This window comes from Pectinophora gossypiella, chromosome 2 (genome assembly GCF_024362695.1).
Source record: "Pectinophora gossypiella chromosome 2, ilPecGoss1.1, whole genome shotgun sequence".
Classification (NCBI taxonomy): domain Eukaryota; kingdom Metazoa; phylum Arthropoda; class Insecta; order Lepidoptera; family Gelechiidae; genus Pectinophora; species Pectinophora gossypiella.
Genome location: NC_065405.1, coordinates 1933126 through 1956333, shown reverse-complemented (window position 1 = coordinate 1956333; position 23208 = coordinate 1933126). Strand labels below are relative to the sequence as shown.

General features: G+C 37.2%; 1 protein-coding gene across 5 annotated transcripts in view; it reads left to right on the top strand.

The window, feature by feature from the left end:
- Positions 1-23208, top strand: part of LOC126373692 (rho GTPase-activating protein conundrum) — a 156020-nt gene that overhangs the window by 108676 nt on the left and 24136 nt on the right. For 2 of the 5 annotated variants that reach the window (XM_050019928.1, XM_050019935.1), the window contains one exon: positions 20428-20666. In XM_050019928.1, coding sequence (XP_049875885.1) covers positions 20428-20666 — 239 coding nt within the window. Of the gene's footprint in view, positions 1-1825; positions 1939-3216; positions 3384-13008; positions 13113-20427; positions 20667-23208 lie in introns of those variants that run through there. The other 3 variants (XM_050019955.1, XM_050019943.1, XM_050019950.1) reach the window with 3 other exon arrangements.

Genomic DNA, 23208 nt, shown 5'->3' with positions numbered 1-23208 from the left:
CCAGCCCAATACAGGTTACGTCACATACTTCCGAAAATGCATTTCGCGGGAATGTGGGTTTCCTTACGATATTTTCCTTCGCAGCTGAGCATGTGATAATCATTTATGATTCAAACATGAATTCGAAAACAAATTCGACAATCATTGGTTTGGGTTTTTGCTGGATTCAAACCTGCGACCTCAAAGCGTTCTACCAATTAGGCTACCACGGCTCTTAATCATTTATGATTCAAACATGAATTCGAAAACAAATTCGACAAATCTGCGACCTCAAAGCGAGAGGCAAGCGTTCTACCAATTGGGCTACAACATGGCTCTAGAAAACGACAAAACAATCATGGACCAAATTAGTTCTGTATCAATAACGGTCGCAGCGTACAATAATAATACTTAAATTGGCGATGTCTTGGAACAATCAATGGCAAGGATCTATAAGTACCGTTACCAGGTCGCCGTGATAGCCTGATCGGGGATAGTATGTTAAACGATACATGACTCGCATCACGACCACGAAGATTGGTTCGATGTGTGAGGTCTCCAGTCTTGAGGTAGAGAGTGGTAAATATATTTACAAGCCACAAAAAGAAATAAAAAAAAATGATAGGCAATGGAGAACAAGGTCTATACTTCTTCTTCTGTCGTGTGGGTTGTGAGGGGGATTACCCGGTTACTACTTACTGATGCAAGTGAGTAATCGTTACATGAGACATGTCAGGGGCCTTTGGCAGGTCAATCATAACCCTGACACCAGGGTTGATAAGGCTGGTGTTCCACCTCACAATGCACACGATAAGACTATAGAGAGACTATATTATGAACCATGTACGACGATATGCAATTTAAAGGAAAATACGCCATTCAAAGATAACAGTATAATTGCCAACATGAATTACTGAGTAATGATAATTATCATCGGAGATAATTATCGTAAACGCGGTACTAAGGTTTGTTCGAGATAATTGAACGAACAGATAATGTTTCCTTATTGATATTTTATGCATTGTGATCACTAGAATTCATTATTGGTTCACAATCTTGAGATCGTTAAATCGATTCGTTGCCTTGTTTGTTTTGTTCGATAACTGGGCACCCTCCGACTAAAATTTTTGTACCGGGTGACTGCAACGCTTCCTATTTGTCTGGCCAAGTAGTTAATGTTATTTGTTAATTGGCTAATCACGTCAAGCCTCGTCAAAAAACAGATCACTAGAATTCATTATTGGTTCACAATCTTGAGATAGTAGAATCGAAATGTTGGCTTGTTTGTTTTGTTTGACAACTGGGCACCCTCAGGCCTGTTGTCTTAATTTTTTTACTGGGTGAGAGCCCTCAGCGTTCCTCATTTGTCTGGCCAAGTAGGTAATGCCATTCGTGGCTAATCACGTCAAGCGTCGTCAAAAAAAGATCACTAGAATTCATTATTGGTTCGCAATCTTAATCAACTTACCAACGTCATAACTTTGGGCAAGATGTAATCCCTAAGCGTATCTAAACAGTTTTATCTTTCACTATAAATGTCGTACGACTTTGATTTACGTTTGGTATGAAATGGTAAAGGAAAGTTTATTCTGAATGTAAAAATTCTAAAGCAAGTTTGAGTAAGGATTCAATTCAAAACAGCATGGTGACAATGAAACGAAAAATAGGTACAAAAATAAGATAAAAGCCACACAAAACAGCTTAGTACATTATATTATCTTTAGTATTTTTAGACAATTGACACTTTTTGTTATCGAGAGGAAATTATCTAGTGCCAAATCCTTTATCTATACAATTTGCGTATGAAAAAAATATAATGATATCTCGTTTTCAAGTAGCCATATCAGTTGTGCTACGATTTTGTTCGGTTAAGGTTGTGCTTTGGAAATTGGCTCTTAAATTTGATTTAATGGGCTCCCACAATGCTGTTGCACGATTACACTTTTGTTTTTCCCATCAGTAAGTACCCAGTATCTAACTTCATTTATTTATAGATCTCGCTTCCTGCAGGCCCCTCATAATATTATTTTAAGGCGAATAATAGATATATGCAACCCGTCTGACATGTGCTGTCAACTTAATTATGTCGGGTTATTTGCCAATATACAATTTTGAGAGGATTTTTTTAAATTTCCATATTTTATGCCTGTCGAGTACCCGTCCCCTTCTTTTTCAGGGGATAAGAAAATTATGTATAACTTAAAATAGAATTAGATGATGTGTACAGGAATTAGCACCAATATCTATAACTACCCATTTTGCTTTCCTTTGAAATAACTTTAAAATGATTATTAAATACTTAATGGTGCTAATTCCTGCAGACCCAAAGTCCTTAAAATTCAAACTCCATTATGTAACTATTGTGTCTGGAAATCTGAGCTACAGGAGAATATTGTAATAATAATAACAATCGGGGATTGTCTTTCGGTGTACTCCCATAGTGCATACAGGGATAATCGCCGGTTGGTGTCACACAACATTTAGATTAAATTGTCTTAAGGGGCCTCTACGTATTGGCTTCGGCCCCACGCACGTATTGCAAAAGTCCGGGACTCCATAGGCCCGAGATATGGAAACGACATACAAATGACAATCGTTTATTTATTAAAGGAACATAGGTACAATTTTACATAAGTTACTTAGTTAGTTAGTATACAGAGTTACATAACAATAACAAAACTGATTGCGGCGGTCCCAGCACTTAGAGACCCCCTCACTAGCGTCTTTCGAGCGTCGTCGCGACGCTATGTCGACGCCAAGACGACGCGACGCCAGCTCCGAGCACGCTCGACGTTCGGCAGCCGGCCAGCGCTGGCGTCGCGTCGCCGCGAAATCGACGTCGCGTAGACGCTGGCATGACGATGACGCTCGAAAGACGCTAGTGTGGCGGGTCTCTAGGTGCAGCTTGGATAGCTTGTGTCGCAGGGGCCAGGACACGATTTGTTATAATTATACGGATACAATAATGGACACACGGATCTTAGCCAGAGAAAACATTGTAAATTAAATAATGGATATTTCCATATTCAACAGGAGGTTACTTACTATTCAATAAACTAAGAACATTCGTCCTCGACATATTTGTTCACAAACATCTTGTGTGATGTATTGTTTGTTATCGCATTGTTCGTTTGTTTACGTTTCCTTAAAGACTTCAACTCGTTAAGGACATTCCATTAGTACGCTATCTGCACTACTCCTAATTGTTTTACTGATATTTAGTATATTTACTTTGTAATCTCAGTCTGTTTTGTGGCGCCGTGGTGTAAGGACTTCTTGAGGGCTCAGATGCCTTAGTGAATTGTTTTTTGGTCGAAGTTTTCGTGACAGTTGTGGTGACAAAATGGTAGTATTATTGAGGTATAGCACCAGGAGATTTCCCTCAATTACTCGTACTGACAGTGGTAAGTACAATCGGTATTTCCTAGATTCTCATAGGACTTAAGAGATTCACGTTACTCTGCAAATTGTACATATTTTTGACAAGAAAAAAAACGAAAGTATTTTTCTGTCAAATGATAAGGACTTATATGAACCGTACAGTGTTCACTTAAGATTGATGCTACACACAGTCAAGAAAGCGGGATGCCTCGTTTTCCTTGCTCTACTGACTAACATATTTTGACATAATATATAAAAATCATGTAATTTCAGTTTGACTACATTTATGAAATAAATTACTAACTAGACAAACTGCTGTGTCATCGCGCGATCAAGTACTTTTGCGATGATGTCAATTTAAAAGGTAGGTGAAATGATATCTAGACGTTATGCGATACAGTCTTTAATGTAGTTAGTCATATTGCTATCTAGATTGAGATCAATCCAAAATTAGGTAGTATTGTAGTAGGTGGAGTCCCGAAGCTCAGCGCTAGTGTCTCAGTATCTGCATGACAGAACTATTATGACTTTTTAATTAGTTCCATTAAAGTCCACGGGACTTCTTTCGTGGCGTGTACTCTAATTCTGATTTAGTGCCTTTTAAGTTTAAGTACTCAATAAACACATACTTCACCCTGTTTCATAACTGTCTGGAAATAATCGTAAACGTTTAGAGGCAGAAAGATTTGTGTAAACATGACTATAGACTAGACAGGAAGGAGAAGGCATTAATCATTTTGACAGTTCTAAAGCTAATCTCTTTCTTGAACTTATCGTAAAATGGTGACTTGCACTATTTCAGAGTTGTCGTACTAAAATATTTGTCCGCTAAATTCGCCATGTGTATGTCATCCTTCGTACTACTGAACAGATTTTTGGGACAAGTTAAAGTAGGTAACCATCTATACAGGCTGTTAGTCACATCGTACCGAATAGTGAGGGCGATTATTCAGGTTCTAATTACAATATCAAGACAATATTCCGTCGCAAATTTTTCATTATTTTCAGTTCCATAATTCTGCGAAAAAATCCACTTGATATTAACTCATGAGCCGAGTTATCCCCCATCATCTTCTTAGTATTAGATACAATGTCACTAACATTCTGTATGCATAATGAGTTAGTAGAACGCAATGAAAAAACTAATTTAATATTTTAATCTCCTGTCACTTTTATCAAGTGTATATCTTATTTCACCCGTCATAGATCATTGACAGCGAAATCTGTACTACATTGATCCAGAAAATAATATCAATCTGATAAATCATTTGAATATTTGATATGTCTTTGATTTGTTTACTCTTTGATTCATCTGCGTGTGCGGCGATCCCGGTACGAATTTAACCCGTCCAGACGGCGACATGAGTACCAAAAGATATGATATTGATACATTTTGATACTTATCTTGAAAGTTTCATTCAGATTTTAATGACTGATCTTGTTTTCAAGTTTTAAAAAAATAACAATGTTCATATTTTTGTAGTTTTTAAGTATTAAATGAGTAGGTATTGTTAGGCTGAATTGTTCGTCGACAGTTATAAGACATTTTTCTATAAATGGCAACACAAGAATGGGGTTGTCAAATCGGACGGATTGATACACGCTCTCTTGCGTTGGGGACCTTGTCGACATCGGACGTGTTTACCAAGTTAAGTGTTATTTGATACCAGAATAAATAAGTGTGATTACTGTTCTTCCGTATTTTTACTACATATCAGAAGTGGTAAGTACCTACGTTTTTGGAATGTTTTGTTGCCACGCGTGACCATTTTTCAAGCTGGATAGTTTGTAAGTTTAACTGTGGAAAAGTGTTGTTTGAATTATAATTATTCTTTAATTATTAGTGAGACTCTAATTGTTTCAATTATGCATAGTCAACTTTTATTTCAAATAGTAGGTACCTATAGTTATTTAACCTGTCTTTATTTCGAAGAGTTACCCACATTCTAAACATTACTTACGGATTACAGAAAATAAACAAAAATGAATGTATTACTATTGATATGTTCAACTTCAATGAATGACCTAATTAATCCAATGCTACGTACATACCTACATTTAAAAAAAAATAAAAATAAAATATACTAAAGGAAATAATAGTGAAATTTTGTCGTAAAGGGTTATTATGTTTGGTAAAGATTAATTCTAATGAATACAGCGGTAACAAAAATTTCGTTGTTATTGCGACCAGACATATAAGTAGTTTACAAGATAATTTATGTGTTGTTTTACATTTTTTTTTCTTATAGGCCACATAATATGGTGGTTTGGTATATATGGTATCTTAGGATTTCGTATCAACAGTGGCTGCAAGCTGTGTTTGATTACTTGTGGCGCTGACCACCCCATTAGAGATTACAGGCGTGAGTATATACATGTAAGTACATATGTAATATGGTCCGGTAAATCTGGTTTCAGTAATTGAATCTTTATTTAGATACTAAATTATAAAATGTAATTATTTTGTTTGGCCTAATATCATTAAGAGTCATTGTAATTATTATCATAAATTAGTAGAACTTGCTGGTATTGAGGGTTATAAGGGATTACTGAAAATGTCGTTTGTAAGGTCACATGCATAGTTTACGAGATTTTTACACAAATATTTTTAACTTTTACGTTTTTGTGAATAAAATGTTATCATAGCCTTATTATCCATCCCCTAGCAGGTTTTGGGTGTTCTTTAGTAACAATAATAGATCCTATATGAACAGCACATGTGATGATACCAGGTTGAGGTTACGGAGGTTGATGAAAGGGGTCAAACATATTGTCTATTTTCTCTAGATGCACCTAGGGCATGCTGTCCGGATATCCGGACGACCGAACACTCCGGATTGTTCTTCGGATTTATTATCGGGATGGTAGAATCTGGCGGATAATTATGTGCCCCGGACGCACCATTTTCGAGTTATCATCAAAAACAGTAAAATTAGATTCTTTAAAATTCAAATGTTGGTTAGTCATTAATGGTTACAATTTTATTCTACGAGTTCTAGGAAATGGACGGAGGAGACGGAGTCCGTAGTCTGGAGACTTCTAGGAGGAGCCGTTCACGTGCCAGACGCAGCCGCGGCCGCGGTGAAAGCCGCAGCCGCAGTCGCTGCTTGCTTGATCGCGAGCTGGCTTTGAGAAGAGAGCAAGAGAAGGTTGTCGAACTAATTAAAACTATTAAAGATGCTCTCCCATCGCAGCCGTTAAATCAAAGCTCACCATCAGTAAATAAAAATTTGGATTACAAAAATATTCTTCCGGAATTTAATCCGTCTCTGAAAAGCCAACGCATAGACATGTGGCTAAAAAAGGTAAATCAGTGCGCGGAGGTTTACGGCTGGGATGAGAGGACAGTAGTGCATTTCGCAATGCAGAAATTGGGCATTCGAAGGTTGGCGGCGAAAGTATACGGAACTTGGCTAGTCCACGTGGCGTTGAATAGTTTGTTTTTACCGTTGGAGCGGTAATTGTTTACCAAGATATGCAACAACGTGATGAATCTGAAGCTCAGAGGCGACGGAGCCTTACAACTCTCGAGATCCAGACATCCGAGCAGTCACGTGAAAGGCGCACCGACCGTGATGTGCATACCGAGGGTGGACTTCACTCTAATTGCAATGACTCAAGTAAGATACGTAGTACAAGTCGTAGACGTAGTCCAAGCCGTTCGCGTCGTCACCGCAACAAAACGCGAACCAGAAGCCGTAGACGTGTATTCCAAGCTATTGTAGACGTAAATCGAGCTGTTCTCATCGTCACAGTAAGACGCGAAGCAGAAGTAGAAGACGTAGTCCTAGCTCCACTCTCTACCACCGTAATCGCAGTGTAAGTCGCCAACAAAGTAGAACTAGGAATAGTTCGAGTATACAGGAGCGAGAACAATTGTAGCGCGAGAGCGAGCACGGCTGCAGTTCCTTTAAGATCAACTTCAACGTGACCGTGCACGTAGTAGACTACCAGACAGAAATGACGGCAATCATGGGATGAAACGTCCGCATACAGATGCACATGACGAAGGAATTAATACCGCGCATCGGTCTAGACGGATAGATAGTCCTACATTCACGTCCAAGGATGTTATAGACATACTAAACTCAATAAAGCCCCAGCCGACGCCGGCAGGCGCACCCAGTCACTCTAATAACCCCAATCCTAAGAATATACTTCCAGATTTTGACCCGTCATCGAAAGGACAGCGAATAGATGTTTGGTTAAAAAAAAAAACGTGAATGAGTGCGCCACCGTCTACGGTTGGGACGAAAGAACTACAATTCATTTCGCGTTGCCAGAAACGGCAGGGACTGGCTAAATCGTGGTATGATAGTCTAGAAACCATAATGTATACTTGGGTAGAATGGCAACAAAAGTTGTGTAGTGCATTCCCATTTGAGCAAAACTATGGCCAGTCCTTGGAGTACATGCTAAAGCGCAAAAGTATGTTCCAGGAACCAAATCGTAGTGTAATTTTACGAGAAATTGGCAATGTTGAACCAGTGCAATATCGGCAAACGCGCGGTAGGTTGTCTGATACACGGGTTGAGTGACAAAACTACAAAGTCGAATGCTTTGGCGTTACGGTGCACAGAACCTGAACAGTTATTAGAATTCCTAATGAGTAATAAGGAGACAAATATCCCAGAACGTTTCAATTTTAGGAATAGGCCAAACGTAGGGTTCAATACAACTAGCGGCAGCAATGGTAATAGAGCTAGTGGTTTCAAGATAAAATCAGTACCGAATGACACCGGTATATTTTGTTTTAATTGTAAGGGATCAGGTCACCCATTTCGAATGTGCCCGAAACCACTTATTCAATGTACTCGGTGCAACAAAGTAGGCCATAAAATAGACAGTTGTTTTATGAAACCCGACGAGTAGCGTGATAGTAAGGCTACCAATTCTCAAAAGACGATGTGCATATCCACGTCTACTCTGAACTTGAAGTTCTATAAAGAAGTTTTTATTAACGGGGTTCCAGTGAAAGCTTTTGTAGATTTCGGCAGTGAGGTTTCTCTTTTGGCAAATTCAGAATTAACACATTTGGGCCTTCAACACAACAACGTAACGACAGCTTTAAGGGGATTTGGCAACGAAGTTGTTTATTCGTTAGGGAAGGTGACGATTAGCTTCACACCCTGCAGTTAGGCGATAGTGAATTATGCCGGATTCGAGAGATACTTTCATCTGACTTAGATGCTAATGGATTAAAAGAAATAAAGGAAAATGTTGTTATCAAGGATAACAAGTTATACAGGTGTGTTAATTGTAATAGATCTGATTTGCGTTGGGTGGTGCCGAAGGGGGCAAGGTGGCAGCTATGACTTTGGCCTAGAGAACACTGGATCGGTTGAAGAGGACATATTGGTTTTCCTAAGATGTCAAGATTCGTGAAAAAAAAATATATGTGGATGCTTGCATCGAATGCGCATGTTCTGGGAATATGCGCATATTCTAAGAATATGCGCATGTTCTGAGAATGTGCGCATTAGTAGAGATTACGTCTACAAATTTTAAAAATGATGGAAAAAGTAAAAAGTTACTACCACAATTATTCGGATCCATATCGTGTTATTGCAGTACTCGGTAATGACCGGTATAAAATCGCGGCGACACCAGGTTTAAGTAATAGTAGACATAAGCGTAAAACTACAATCGCTGCCGATCGTTATGTTGCCCTGGGTTCATGTAGCAGCCTTAAGCATAAATGAAAGTGACACGGATCTTGAAAATATTGACAGTGAACATGATTTTTAACAGCGTTTATTGTTGTTGATCATGACTTAGAGTTACGAATCAAATTTAAATCAACGATATTACATCTTTTGTATTTAGTATAAATATCAATATGTGTAAAATGTGTATGAAGGTATCACTATACGATAAGATTAAAGGTATTATGACAATAGTTTGTTAAGGTAGCGACCATGTGATTGACTCGTTAAATTTAAAGTATAAAGTACCATGTGATTGGTTAGGTAATATTTGAGAAACAGAGAACCATGTGATTGGTTCGTTAAATTTAAGGTATAAAGAACCATGTGATTGGTTCGTTAAATTTAAGGTATGAAGAACCATGTGATTGGTTAACTAATATTAGAGAAACAGACGACCATGTGATTGGCTCGTTGGTATTGAAATAAAAAGGACCATGTGATTGGTTCGTTAGAACTGAGATAGAATGGACCATGTGATTGGTTCGTTAGAACTGAAATAGAATGGACCATGTGATTGGTTCATTAGTATGTAATATAGATTAATTTAATTGTAAACAAAATCTATTACCTTATATCTAAATATCTTGAATTGTTATTCTGTGCAGCTAATTAAAATTACCTTTGTACCACCATAAATCGGTAGCTATTACCCACGGCTAGAAAGCATTTTTGTGGGTTCATATAAATCTATACCTATTACCGGTCATTCTATATTACCAACATTCTTAATTTGAATATAAATATTTTCTTTTACATTAATGGACGTAAAACCCAATGTTGAGTTAAATCGAATCTCTATCATTTAATTATTGCGTCTAGAAAACCGGGTCTTACGATTAAAATCTTTGTATAGTGAATTTCAAAATGAACAAGTTCATGTCTATTCAAAAACTTAACTGCTCTATGAAACTGTGTGAAAAGATTGAAATGAAATGAACTGAAATGAAATTTATTCTGTGCATTTATTGTGTGATTAACTTAAATATACTTTGTTAATTAGATACATTAAGCTGGAAGCGTGCATCAATCAGCCGAGTGTTAGGCTCATCTGTCGACGTGTATGGGGACATACACGCGGTCAGGATGGACGAGTGTTAGGCTGAATTGTTCGTCGACAGTTATAAGACATTTTTCTATAAATGGCAACACAAGAATGGGGTTGTCAAATCGGACGGATTGATACACGCTCTCTTGCGTTGGGGACCTTGTCGACATCGGACGTGTTTACCAAGTTAAGTGTTATTTGATACCAGAATAAATAAGTGTGATTACTGTTCTTCCGTATTTTTACTACAGTATGCTTTGAAAAAATGTGTAAGTCATTGTCATACATATTGAGAACGATTTCATTTTTTTATATCAAGTTCTTTAACTTTATGCTTCATAAAGTCACGCTTATTTCCCACAGCGGTAAGCAGAGCCTATGGAACTCTATTCGCTTCAATCCTGACATATTTTTTGTTTTTATTTTATTAGAAATACTTAAACAAATGCGATTAAACTGCTCGCTGTATTTATCCAAATGGATCATATACATTTCCTCTCTATATATCAATCAATCAACGTTTGCCTCTTTGCTTAATGTTTATTTATTTATTTTCCCTCTAAAATCAACGGCAAACGGAAATGCCTATTTAGATTTAGTTAGATCCAGAAGGAGATTTGGATCGATTCTATAAATACAAGGCATAATGCGAGCGCATTCGGCGTTGCGTGTGCGCAGTTACCGGCGCGCCGCGCGACGCGACGTCCGCGATCGCGGGACAAGGACAGATCGATCGCGATAATTGTTGTTTACATGTGATAGACAGAGATAGTTATTAGTTTTAAGGGTAAATAAGTGATAAGTGCCTTTAATGTCTGTAATGTTACGGAGGGTGTGTTAGAGGTTGACTGGGTCTTTAGAAGGAAAGATTAAAGTTTCAAATAATATGAAGTATCTAATATTCTGTTCAACACCAATCCACTGTTAAAGGTTTCTGATATTTCAACATAAATTCATCATAATGTACTACATATAAGTTAAATTCTTATCGCTTTGTGCACAATATCCGAAGATGATGTCAAAGTTTTTGAAATCTCGGTTCAATTTGCAAAAACTGAAAAATTTTGCAGAAATCTGTCTCATGACAAATATTATGATTATCAGTGATTATATTAATTATGCACAGTCACTGTGGTTCTGTGGTACACTGGCTTGATTCCCAATCGGGGAGTGGCGGTTCGAATCCCGGTACTGGACTTGCACCAATGAGTTATTATTTATGTTAAGTGCAGTTTTCACTAACACACTTGACTCCACTATCATAGACGGCGATATAGCTCGCCCCCTATCACGTTGATCTAACAAATAGCTCTGTGAGGTCTGGCTACTTAGTTCCTCTCACGATTAAAAAAAAAAAGAAAAAAAGGAAAACATGAAACAGTAGGACTAGGGCCCTGTGCTGGGAGGTTTTCTGGCCACGTCATTCCCTCAGCGTTACAGATTCCGATGTGGTAGTAGTTTTACAGCTAGTTACATAATATGTAATTTAATTTTTTTTGACGTTCAAAAAGCGCTAACATTGAAAGCCAATTTTGAAAAATAAATATTTTTAATATTTTTTTTAATTAATGTACAGTCATGAGCAATATCATGTACCCACTTTAGAACCCTGTCGCGCTATCATATTTGACATTTAATGAGACTTACGGTTCAATTTGTCAAAAAAGTTAATGTGACATGGTTTCAAAGTGTATACATATTAGTACTCGTGACCGCACCTCTAACTAACTCAGTAGGGATATAGTCAGCTTATGTTATGTTATTAGTAATGCGACAAGAACAGCTTTCATTGAACTCCTTATCGAAAGAGAAAAAACAATTTCACGAAACAATACAATTAGTAAGCCACTTGAAATAGCAAACGTCTATCTGTAAGCATAACTCAGAAATCAGAATACCGGCAATATCTCAAATGTTTTGGCAGATTACGAAAACAACGAGCAGGATCCATTCCCAGTGAACGATTTTATTTATTAATGAGTCATATGTATTCATCAATGAGGAGTTCGGTGGCGCAGCGGTTAATGCGCTCGGTCTGCGATTGTTGAAGTTATGCAACTTTCGCAAAGGCCGGTCATAGGATGGGTGACCACAAAAAATAAAGTTTTCATCTCGAGCTCCTCCGTGCTTCAGAAAGCAGTCGTTAATAACCATCGATTCGCACTGGGCCCGCGTGATGGTTTAAGGCCCGATCTCACTATCCATCCATAGGGAAGGCACCAGCAGTGGTGACGTTAATGGGCTGATGATGACGATGAGGAATGAGTCATAGAGGAAACACCTACTTTATGAATGAACATTTCTGACTCAAGCTTTTGGCAGCATTGGTGACATTAACACAATTGCCGCCCACAGTAACTGTTACTATAACCTGTCGTGTGGGTTGTGAGGTGGATTACCAACCTCATCAACCCTGGTGTCAGGGTTATTATTGAGCCGCTAACACATGTAACGACTACTTACACCTGGGACCAACTGTTTATCGTGCCCTTCGAAGCCCGGATCATCTTACTTGCGGACAATCAGGTGATCAGCATGTAATGTCAGAACTAAACTAGGTGATTTTTGTGATATGTCTCCATCGGGATTCGAACCAAGGACCTCCGGATGGCGAGCTCAACGCTTAACCACTGGAGACAGAGGCCGTTCGTACTATAATGTTTAATTTGGGCTCTCAATAAAGAACTACTTATTTTAAAAACTATTTGTTGTTATGTAGGATACTTTAGTATCTGTCAACTTTATCAATGGACTTTTAAATTATTTGACAGGTCTGGAAAAAACTGGACCTGTCAAATCTTCAGGTTAGGTAAGCAAACCCTGTTAAAAACACGGGATTACGCTAGGAAGATAATGATTAATAGACTGTTACTGCATTCTGTCAAATGAAAAGCAGCGTCTGAACAAATGAGAATCGATTTCGGACAACTTCAAAATAGGTACCTTACATATGTGTGTGATGGGCGCATTATGTCGTTTTCAAGCGAAGTATGTTATCGGTAAGTTCTTCCTTTGCTTTGTGTTTGTATGTCTGTCCGCATGTTTCGTGTTTGTATCTGAATGCGCGTGAGTCAAGCTTTTGCATTCTGTTATTTCCTTTTTCCTCGTTCTGTGATTATTCTTGGAAATGGTGAAATGAGATACGTAAAAGTTCCTTTCTAAAGTGAGCGCGATTATCTTGGAAGATTCATTGTTTGTTGTATAGAAATTTAGTCATCGGTAATTATCTAATCATCATAGTAGATATTTTGAATTTTGACTATTACTTGTCAACGACTTTGTTGCATTCTGCGTATACTCATTTACATCAATGGTTGCATTAGTCAAATAGGGTATTTAACTAGGTCAATGATATATTATAAAATGCTAATCCAGAAATAAAGTCTTGTCTAAGATGATCAAAAATCATTCACATTTTACATTTCGACTTATTTTCGTTTTTTATTTATGAACTAAATAACAATAAGTACGAGGTTTGACAGCTTCTACGTATTGATGACGTCACAGGACAGTATTTCCATACAATTACCGAAGAAAACTTTTGTTTTGACGATTCATAAAAGTATCTCATTTGACTAGGTTGTCAAGTAGCCTCATCATCATCAGCCGTATGACGCCCACTGCTGGGCATAGGCCTCCCCCAAGGATCTCCACGACGATCGGTCCTGCGCTGCCCGCATCCAGCGGCTTCCCGCGACCTTCACCAGATCGTCGGTCCACCTTGTAGCGGCGACACGTGGTCGCCACTCCAGAACCTTTCCGCCCCATCGGCCATCGGTTCTCCTCGCTATGTGTCAAGTAGCCTATTCAATTATAAATAAATGCCAGTGTTGTTTTGTATGGCACGTTTTTACCCGTCTGCGGCGAAGCAAAAAGGAGGGTTATGTGTTTGATCGCTATGTGTTTTTATATTGTTGATATATGTTTATTGTTTGATTTGTTTCGTTGGACATTTTCTATCTAGTTGATCTGGTTTTTCCTTCGATTGATAGCTAAGGGTAAGTAGTACGCTTAGATACGATTGATAACGTCTGTCTCTGTAATATCATCATCATCTGCCTAACGTTATCCGGTTTTCAAAGGGTCCGCTTAACTAACCTGAAAATTTAACTCTGGTTTTAGTAATATTTGAGAAAAAATAAACAATATAAAAAAATAGTAGGTTTATACCTAAGTAATTTTATCAGTACAAAGCAATCATGAACCACAATCGCAACGATTGTGGCCGATACCGGCCACAATCGCCTAGGCATACGCCTGCGCACACGCACAAGCTACAAACCACTTATCGTCCGGTTTACGACGACATGACAATGAAAGTGAAACACTTCTCGTAAACATGTCGTCGGCTGACATGAAGCACGTAAAGTGACCAAGTTGTAGCAAAGTCTAAAAAGAATTTACCTGTCAGCAATTTATGAGCGTCTGAAAAGGTCTGTGGAAACATAGTGAGGAAACTCGGAATGTCCAAGAAAATATACCTAATATAATAAATAATATAATATAATAGACCCCGGTTATTATAAAGTTAGTGATTCTTTAGGAGATATGTATGCATGGGATTATCTGTCTGAGAACTGATATTAGGCAGCTAAATTATTCAATTGTATAAATATTTTATGTTTATTTTTATTTTTTTAAAGAACGTATAGGGCTCTGTGCCGAGGTTTTTCTTACAGCTTCTTTTCCCCGGCTATACAGGTTGTGAGAAGCTGCAGTAGTTTTACGCAGATGAGACGTTCGTTATGTAAAAATTGACGATTCAAAGTGTAACTATGTTACCTACTGAATAAAGATATTATTGAATTTGAATTTGAAATAAATGGGATAAAGGCTAGGAGAGCTATGTTTAAGTCCTATGTAATTACATTCGGTAATAGCTATTGAATTCAAATGATTTGATTTGCAAGAAACATAGTGGTAAAGGTAACAATAGTTAGGTCATAGATGTATAATCCTATGATATAATCGTCACTAATTTAAAAGCCACGCACTTGTCGGTGTAGCATTCTCCATGCTACTTTAATAGGAAAAAATAGAGCAGTGGTTTCTCTCTTGCCTTCCGCTCCGGAGTACTTTGTCTGACGCGAGTGGAATGGCGTCCAGAGTAGTCTAACCACCCAAAAAAGGTTCGCCATTTGCCATGTACCTAGTCTAACCTAGTTAAGAGTCTTTTGTAATTATTTCTTTTTATTTTGGTGCAATAAAGTATATTTGTAGTCATGTCAAAGCCGTACTAGGAGCCCTGTCCTCCGCCTTTAAAAAATAATAAAACATTACAGTCTCAATATTCATATTTGCTCGAGAAATGTCTATAGGAGGTACTAGGACAACATAAAAACCCAGGAACAGAGCGACAATTTGTAACAACGCTTAATAAACCGAACAATGCACTTTGTTGTTTAATTGCTGTTTTATGATGTGTAAAGTACAGTAAATTGACAATCAACACCCAGATCCGGTTACATCCGGTTTACGTTGTCTCGCTGTAACTGGTTATTTCTAGAAATAGACTCCATTCATAGCAAGCTTGTTGCTTTATTGTGCGGAAGTGTTGGAGTGAAGTAGAGGCGCATCGGGTCGATTTGCTTTTGGTCTGAAGTGGTTTCTGTAACATTTTGTAACAGAGAAATAGGTAGGGTTACGTACTAAAGTACCAAGTGGCTCAAGGTGCATCTTTTGAATAGCATATTTTTTCTGTCGTGTCTTATAAGGAAGTGAAAGAATTGACCTTTGGTAGACAAGAATGGAGAATGCTACACAGACAAGAGCGTGGCTTTTAAATTAATGATGATGAACTTCTTCCAACTATCATCGCTTTTTCATGTCACCAAGACCACACGAGAAATGTTTGTAAAATAGACAACTATTCGGAATCGGATATCTATGGCTTTACTGGTCGTACACCAATTATCAATCAAATCAAATCAAAAACGCTTTATTGCACATATAAACACAACACTAAAAACAATAAAAAAAGTGACAAGAGAAATACAAACGGCGGCCTTATTGCTAAATAGCAGTTTCTTCCAGGCAACCTTAGGTGGAAGATTAGTGACAATTTATCCTGTAGATAGACAGATAGATAAAATACTTTATTGAGCACAGTGGACACAAGATACAGAAATAAGGACAACAGATACAGAAAGGCATAACAGGCTGTAACACTCTCATTTACTAAAGTGTCCGTTAAAAGCTGCAATGAAGTTAATTGAAGCGTTTCACTTGGTTCTACTGGTGTTATGGCGAGATCTATAAATAGTGCGGTGGAGAGCTAAATTAGACAAATAACATCCTGGTTCACACAGAAATAGCTCACTCTAAGGTCCGTGTAGGAGGAGATTCTGGGTATCTGTCTGTTGACAAAATAAAAACAAAGAGTACGCATTATATTTCTTTTTATTTTAGAGCATCGAATAGCGATACATTTTCAGTCTATATTTGAATTTAGAATTCGAATAAAAGACATGAGACATAGAACGAAAAAGGGTGAGAAGAAACAGAAGGAGACAGATAGAAGGAGTTTTTAATGGGGTATTTCACTCGGTCGAAGATAGCTGAAAAAATGCTAATCTAGAAATAGAAGCCCGTTTAAGATGCACAAAAATTAACGTAATTTTTCTTTGAGAATGTTATTTAGAATTTTAGATGTTGCGTTGTTTAGTCAGGATAATAAATTCATTGTCGATATATTCAATTACCTATAGGTAGGTAACTAATGTATTTTTAACAATCAAGTTTTTGTTTGAAACCTTAACATGTACGCATAAAAACAACAATTCTTAACTATCGACAAAAACTTCAATTACGTACAATCAAGTTCCTTACAATTATCCTTTTTCTCATTAAAATTTAGTTACAAATGAATTGAATATATTGATTGGACGCCTTGTATGGTCTGTGGCACAAATTAGTTGATCTAAAAAATAAGTCATTGAACTTTAGGTAAAATTGGTTTTGGAGATAAAAAAACAGTGTAAAAAGTGCAACAGCGTTCAGGCGTTAACCGCTGAGTCAGACAGACAGACTGGTTATATATAGAAGTCGCAAGCGCATGTAAATATCTGCATCCTGTATCGTGAACGTGTGTTTTAAATGTATATTTTTACACTGTCTCAAGAGACTTATTAGTGTCACGTTTCTTGTAGAATTGTATAAATTGAAACGCTGAAGACATTAGCGCTCTGTGACTTAACACGTTCAACGCCACGCGTAAAAGTTGGTTAGGGGACACGGGCGAGCCAAACTGTACTGACCCATTCAGGCCGCGGGGGTCACCCGTGAGCCAAGAGAGGGTTTCGATTTAGACATGATTTACAGGCCACAAAGCAGCGATTTCATGTAGAACTGTTAAAAGAGTGAGCCGCGTGGCTCTGTAGAATCACCAAGTCGACTTGGTTCTTGTATGTCGCAAAAGACGCAAAAAATATTTACGAATTTCGTGAAGTTTTAGGGTAATTTTGAACTATACGAAAAAAATATGATTAAAGTGATACATTGAGTACTTTTTTAGAGAAAATAAATCAAATTAAAACACATAATAACGGGTTCTTACCGCGTTTAAATGGGCCAGTCATCCCGTGATCATGGCACTTGCAACAGTGTCGAAATATCGGGAGTCTCATATCCCCATTTAAACGCGGTAAGAACCCGTTATTATGTGTTTTAATTATGATAATAACCGCGTAAACTTAAAACAATGAATAAATCAAATTAGTAAATTATAAAACTTTTAACGATGGCGTAAGTGTAGCCACACTATTCGGTGATCGAAATTATTGTTTTTGTCATAGATAAACTAAGCTAAATGAGCTCTGCACCTTTTTGCCACTACTTGAAGGTCTAGAGAACCTACAAACAATAAAAAATATTATAAACCCTTCCTATTTTCTTTAGGTTTATTCTAGATCTGAAGCTATTGACGACTTCCTATTCAAATGTTTTACACTGAATGCGCTACACGGACGCCATCTAGGTAACGGACAGGAACTAGAATAGGTTGCCTACATCCTTATATGGAAAATTCTACTTGATATTAACCCAGAATCATGAGCTGAATCATCCCCCTCAGTATTATACGGTGTCAATAACACCCTGTATATTTCCAAATCTGACTGCCAGATCTCGAAAGTCAATGTTGTCGTCATCAAGCCATTTCTTTTTTGACGTGACTTATTTGTTGATTTGCCGCAGATGGCATTAACTACTTGGCCGGACAAATGGGGAGCGCTGAAGGCTCTCACCCGGTACAACATTTAAGACAACGGGTCTGAGGGTGCGCAGTCATCAAGTCATAACAAACCATATCATTATACCAAATCTGTCCTAACTAGGACATTCTTTGTCTCCGAGTGATTAAAGATTTTGAATGCGTGGGAGTTAGCTTATATGGAGATCCAATAACGTGTACCGTTCGGTACAGCATATGAAATGATTTCGCTGGTTATTTTGTGAGTCAGTGATGAAATGGCCTTATTATTACGATTGAGTATAACTAAGTATATTATTTTGTGAGAATTGGGAAAGACGCGGTAAGAGTGATGCCACACGAGTTGTATCTGTCGTCATCTTCGCCGGCACTCACACCTTTCACACACATATCCTTTTTTATACAATCCATCCACACTTTCTTGGGTCGTTCAACTGAATCATTTACTACATTCATTGAATACAGTTATTCTTGTTTTGCCATTACGAATCGTTAGTCAAGTCATTAGTTTTTTACAAATTACCACCACACGATTACGTTTTAGTGGTTTAATATGCACAAGTGGTCCGAAATTAATTCTGACTTTTTAGTTGTTTAAAATGTATTGTTTGGGTATTTATCCGTGAAAAATACACAGGAGCACGTAAAAACTAAAATGCACAGTGTATATATTCAGTGAATCGACTACATAGCAGTTATAATCCGTACGATTTGAGTAGGCATCTCTTATCAAGCGTATTGCATATTAGCGTAAAGTCCATGTGTAGCTTGTCGGTCGCTTTGTCGCTGTGATTAGTCGCCCTAAAGCCTCAGAGAAAAAGAAATATACATATAAAGATTCATCAGGTATGACCAATATATTAAGCTTGTCAAAATATAAAATGTCGTCATAAAACGATCAGGTTTCTTAGATAGAAACGACGTTATACTATAGGTATCTATAAGCTAATTTGATCATGTCTCCATAATTATATAAATTATCAAGTGTCATTAGTTTTTTCAAACTTGAATATATTGGGATTCAAATGAGTGTGTGCATGTGTGTGGGCGACTGCGTTCGCATGCTACATTACTAGTTGTATATAGTGTTGCTTTTTTACTAAACCATACAGCTGTAATTGTTTCGTCCTTCGACTGATCGCGTATTCATCATAATTTTTTGTTCAAATAGTAATATTCCGTGCGGAACAAAAAAATCTGTACTTAGGTACATAAATATTATATAATACTCTGCCATAGATACTCGGTGGAGTCATTTGACAAAGATACAATTCAGCAAAAAATATTGAAATAATAAATAATGAAGGTATGCTGGCGGAGCCAAAAGTTATGTACCAGATAAGTTAACACTAGCTGTCTACCTTATACGCTTTTGACAGTATTTATTTTTCAACTGGCCTAGAAAGAGGGCAATGTTGGTATATATATATATATATATATAAATATATACCAACTATATATATATACATATTTATATATATATATATATATATATATATATATATATATATATATATATATATATATATATATATATATATATAGCAAACCAACTATATCTATATAACTATATATATATATATATATATATATATATATATATATATACTATATATAGTTATATAGATATAGTTGGTTTGCTAACTATGGTTATAACAATTCGTCTTTTCCGCACAAAAAGCCTGCTAAAATACGATTCACACAATTAATACCACTATGAATGTTGTATGAAAAAAGAGCTATATGTGTATATATTTATTAATGGCGTTTTTACACCATCTGGAAGACGTAATAGATCATGGATAATAGACAAAACAAACCGAAGGTCAACGAACTCAGCACGCACAAGATGTTAAAACGAATTAAACATGCATCTTGATTGTGGAGCTTCCTGTTGAATACACTGTTTTTATTTAGGTTTCTGAAGTTGGCTAATCCTCTTTTTAAGTACATCATTTTAGAAGTGATTGATACTTCCTGATTTATGTCTGAATACCTATGTGTATATTTTTCCTTTATTGAAAAACTTTTTAAACATTGTACCCACGGGCTCGCTCATAAAATCCAATACAAATCCTAACCAAAGCCTTTCTTTGTCCCAACAGAAGGCGAGCTAGAAACGGAGTGGCTTCAAGCCGCCGGCTTGGCGTCCCTAGCCGCGCCGTTTCAAGCCGGCTTGGAAGTCACCGAGGCCCAGCTGGGTGAAGCGGTGCGCCCCCTGCCGCGGGAGCAAGCCGCCGCAGTGCGTCGCCGCGTGCGCAGGTTGAATCGCACCGTCAGGAGGAAGCGTGCTGCTTCTAGAGCTAGGAAGCCTGATATCAGAGATGTCTTCCGGGATTTGGAGGTAAGATGGTGTTTTTTTTTTAAGTTTGTCGTTGGCAGGCAATAGTTTTAGGTCTGAATAAAAAGGCACATGAAATGAAGTTTCCAGACCACTAGCTGTAAGAGTGACGACTTCAAAGGTTTTCTGCTCGGAAAATATAATTTTACAATAAAATACAATAAGAAAACGCTTTATTGCAGATATAAACACAATATTCAAAATAATTACAAAAGTGACAAGAAAAGCACAAAAAAAATATACCTAATTCAAATTTAAAAATATATTTTTTTGTTTATTTGAATTTTGAATTTTAGTAGATAAGCTATCTATATAAAGTTATAGGAAATATTGAAGCCAAAATAAAATAAAATAAAGGTATTCTACGGAAAAATCAGAAGGAGTTAGGCGTGAAAGTAACTCTTCAGAGACGAAAACTAGAGAGGATAGGCATTTGCTAGGTGAGCGTGCACCTTAAGCCACATCTTAGCTTGCCATCAGGTGAGATTGTAGTCAAATTGCAAACCTATCTTATACATTAGGTAGATAGAGCTCGCCGAAGACGTAGTCACTCTCTAGCATTACGAGATCTACTCTTCTTCTTCTTCTATCGTGTGGGTTGTGAGGTGGTTTACCAACCCTATCAACCCTTGTGTCAGGGTGACTATTGAGCCGCCAAAGGCCCCAGACATGGCTCATGTAACGACTACTAACTTACATCAGTAAGTAGTATCCGGGACCAACGGCTTAACGTGCCTTCCGAAGCACGGATCATCTTTCTTTCGGACAGTCAGGTGATCAGCCTGTAATGTCCTATAACCAAACTGGGGATCATAAAGAGATTTTCGTGATTATAGAAGAAGATTATGAGATGTGAATCCTCGAACGCATTAGCGATCAAATAAAGCAGCATAAACCTTTATCTTATTATAACCTCTAAACTTTCTTAAGATCGTAATAAGAAACCTCAACCACAGAACAGTTCGTTAACCTGCCAACTTTGCCCTCCCACGTCTTTGCTGAAACAGCGCCTTAAGTCTTTCGTGAGCGAAGAAAATCGTTCAATGCTTTGGGGTTACCAGCAGGTGTCAAAAGCAAGTGGCTTGATATAACTTCTATTATTATAATAATGGAATTTGTATGAAAGCACATTGTGATGTCACAGATAAACGTGATATTAAAATTTCGCCATTACTATTGCGTTTTTCTCGATTTAATATTCAAAAATAAGTTAAATAGAAAAAAGAAAACGTTTTTTGTCAGTTTTAGATCTGTCGTTATTTAGTAATCAGAATTTCATAATTTATCTTTGACCTAGGAAACTACCCAATTGGAAAATTCAAAAAAAAAATTGACAAGAAGAAAAAACAAGTGACACTCAATTCCATGAAAGTTTGTAATTTTTAAAACTAAGGAGATCAGTCAGACTTTTTCGATAGTTTCTCGTTATCTAAAAATAATCTGATCATAAAGACATCTTCGACGTTCACGCTTCAAGCGTTTGAAACAATATTATGTGGTCACTTGTTACAGTTCTTTTGTATAACGTGCGTCATACATAAGTCGAGAAACGTGTACAAGCCATAAAACCAGTTTGTTACTTCTGAATGGAATAGATTTCTATATTATACCTATAATTATTTGAGAATTCCCTCCGAGCGATCGGGTTTTAAAGAAGCCGGTTTTAAAACTTATTTGGATGTATTTTTTTACTCGTAAAGAAAGTTGTGTTGTGTTCTGGACTGTATTCAAATTCAAAAGTATCTTTATTCAGTAAGTAAAATAGTTACACATTGAATCCTCATTTTTTACATAACGAACGTCTCATCCGCCTAAAATAACTGCAGCTTTTCACAATCTGTATAGCCAGGGAAAAGAAGCTGCGAGAAAAACCTCGGCTTAGGGCTCTAGACGTTCATAAAAAAAAAACAAACAAAATATTGATACATTTTAGTACTTACCTAATTTGGCAGCTTAGTATCAGTTTGAAGTCAATTGATCCCATCCATGCGTTCATATCTCATAAATAATTACTAACCTTATAATAACCTTTTTTACAAAGTTTCTGTTTAAGTAATTACTTACTAATTTTAAAACTGATTGAAACTGCTATTTGTAATTTGACGTGAACTTGACTTTCACTTCAGCAGATCACTCATCCGAATGTGAAGTCTTTATAGTTGTGCTTGATGGTTTGTTTTTTATTTGTCTGTCAAAGGTGTAAGAAATTACTCAGGCGCAATATCAGGTGGATCTGCATCGGAGAAAGCATAATGTTTTTTTTTTTCATGTAAATGAGACAACTATATGTTTTGTTCTGGAGATTTCTCCGAACCAATTAGATACAGAAAACATTTTTTTCAAATCCCCGCTGGCGTGGTGACGCATTCAGCGCTTAATCATGTCGGCCCCAATCATCATCATCATCTCTCTCGCATTATCCCGTTTCTCACAGGGTCCGCTTACCTAACCTGCAGTTTTGACAGGTCCGGTTTTTTACAGATGCGACTGCCTGTCTAACCTTCCAACCCGTGATGGGAAAACCAGCCCAATACAGGTTATGTCA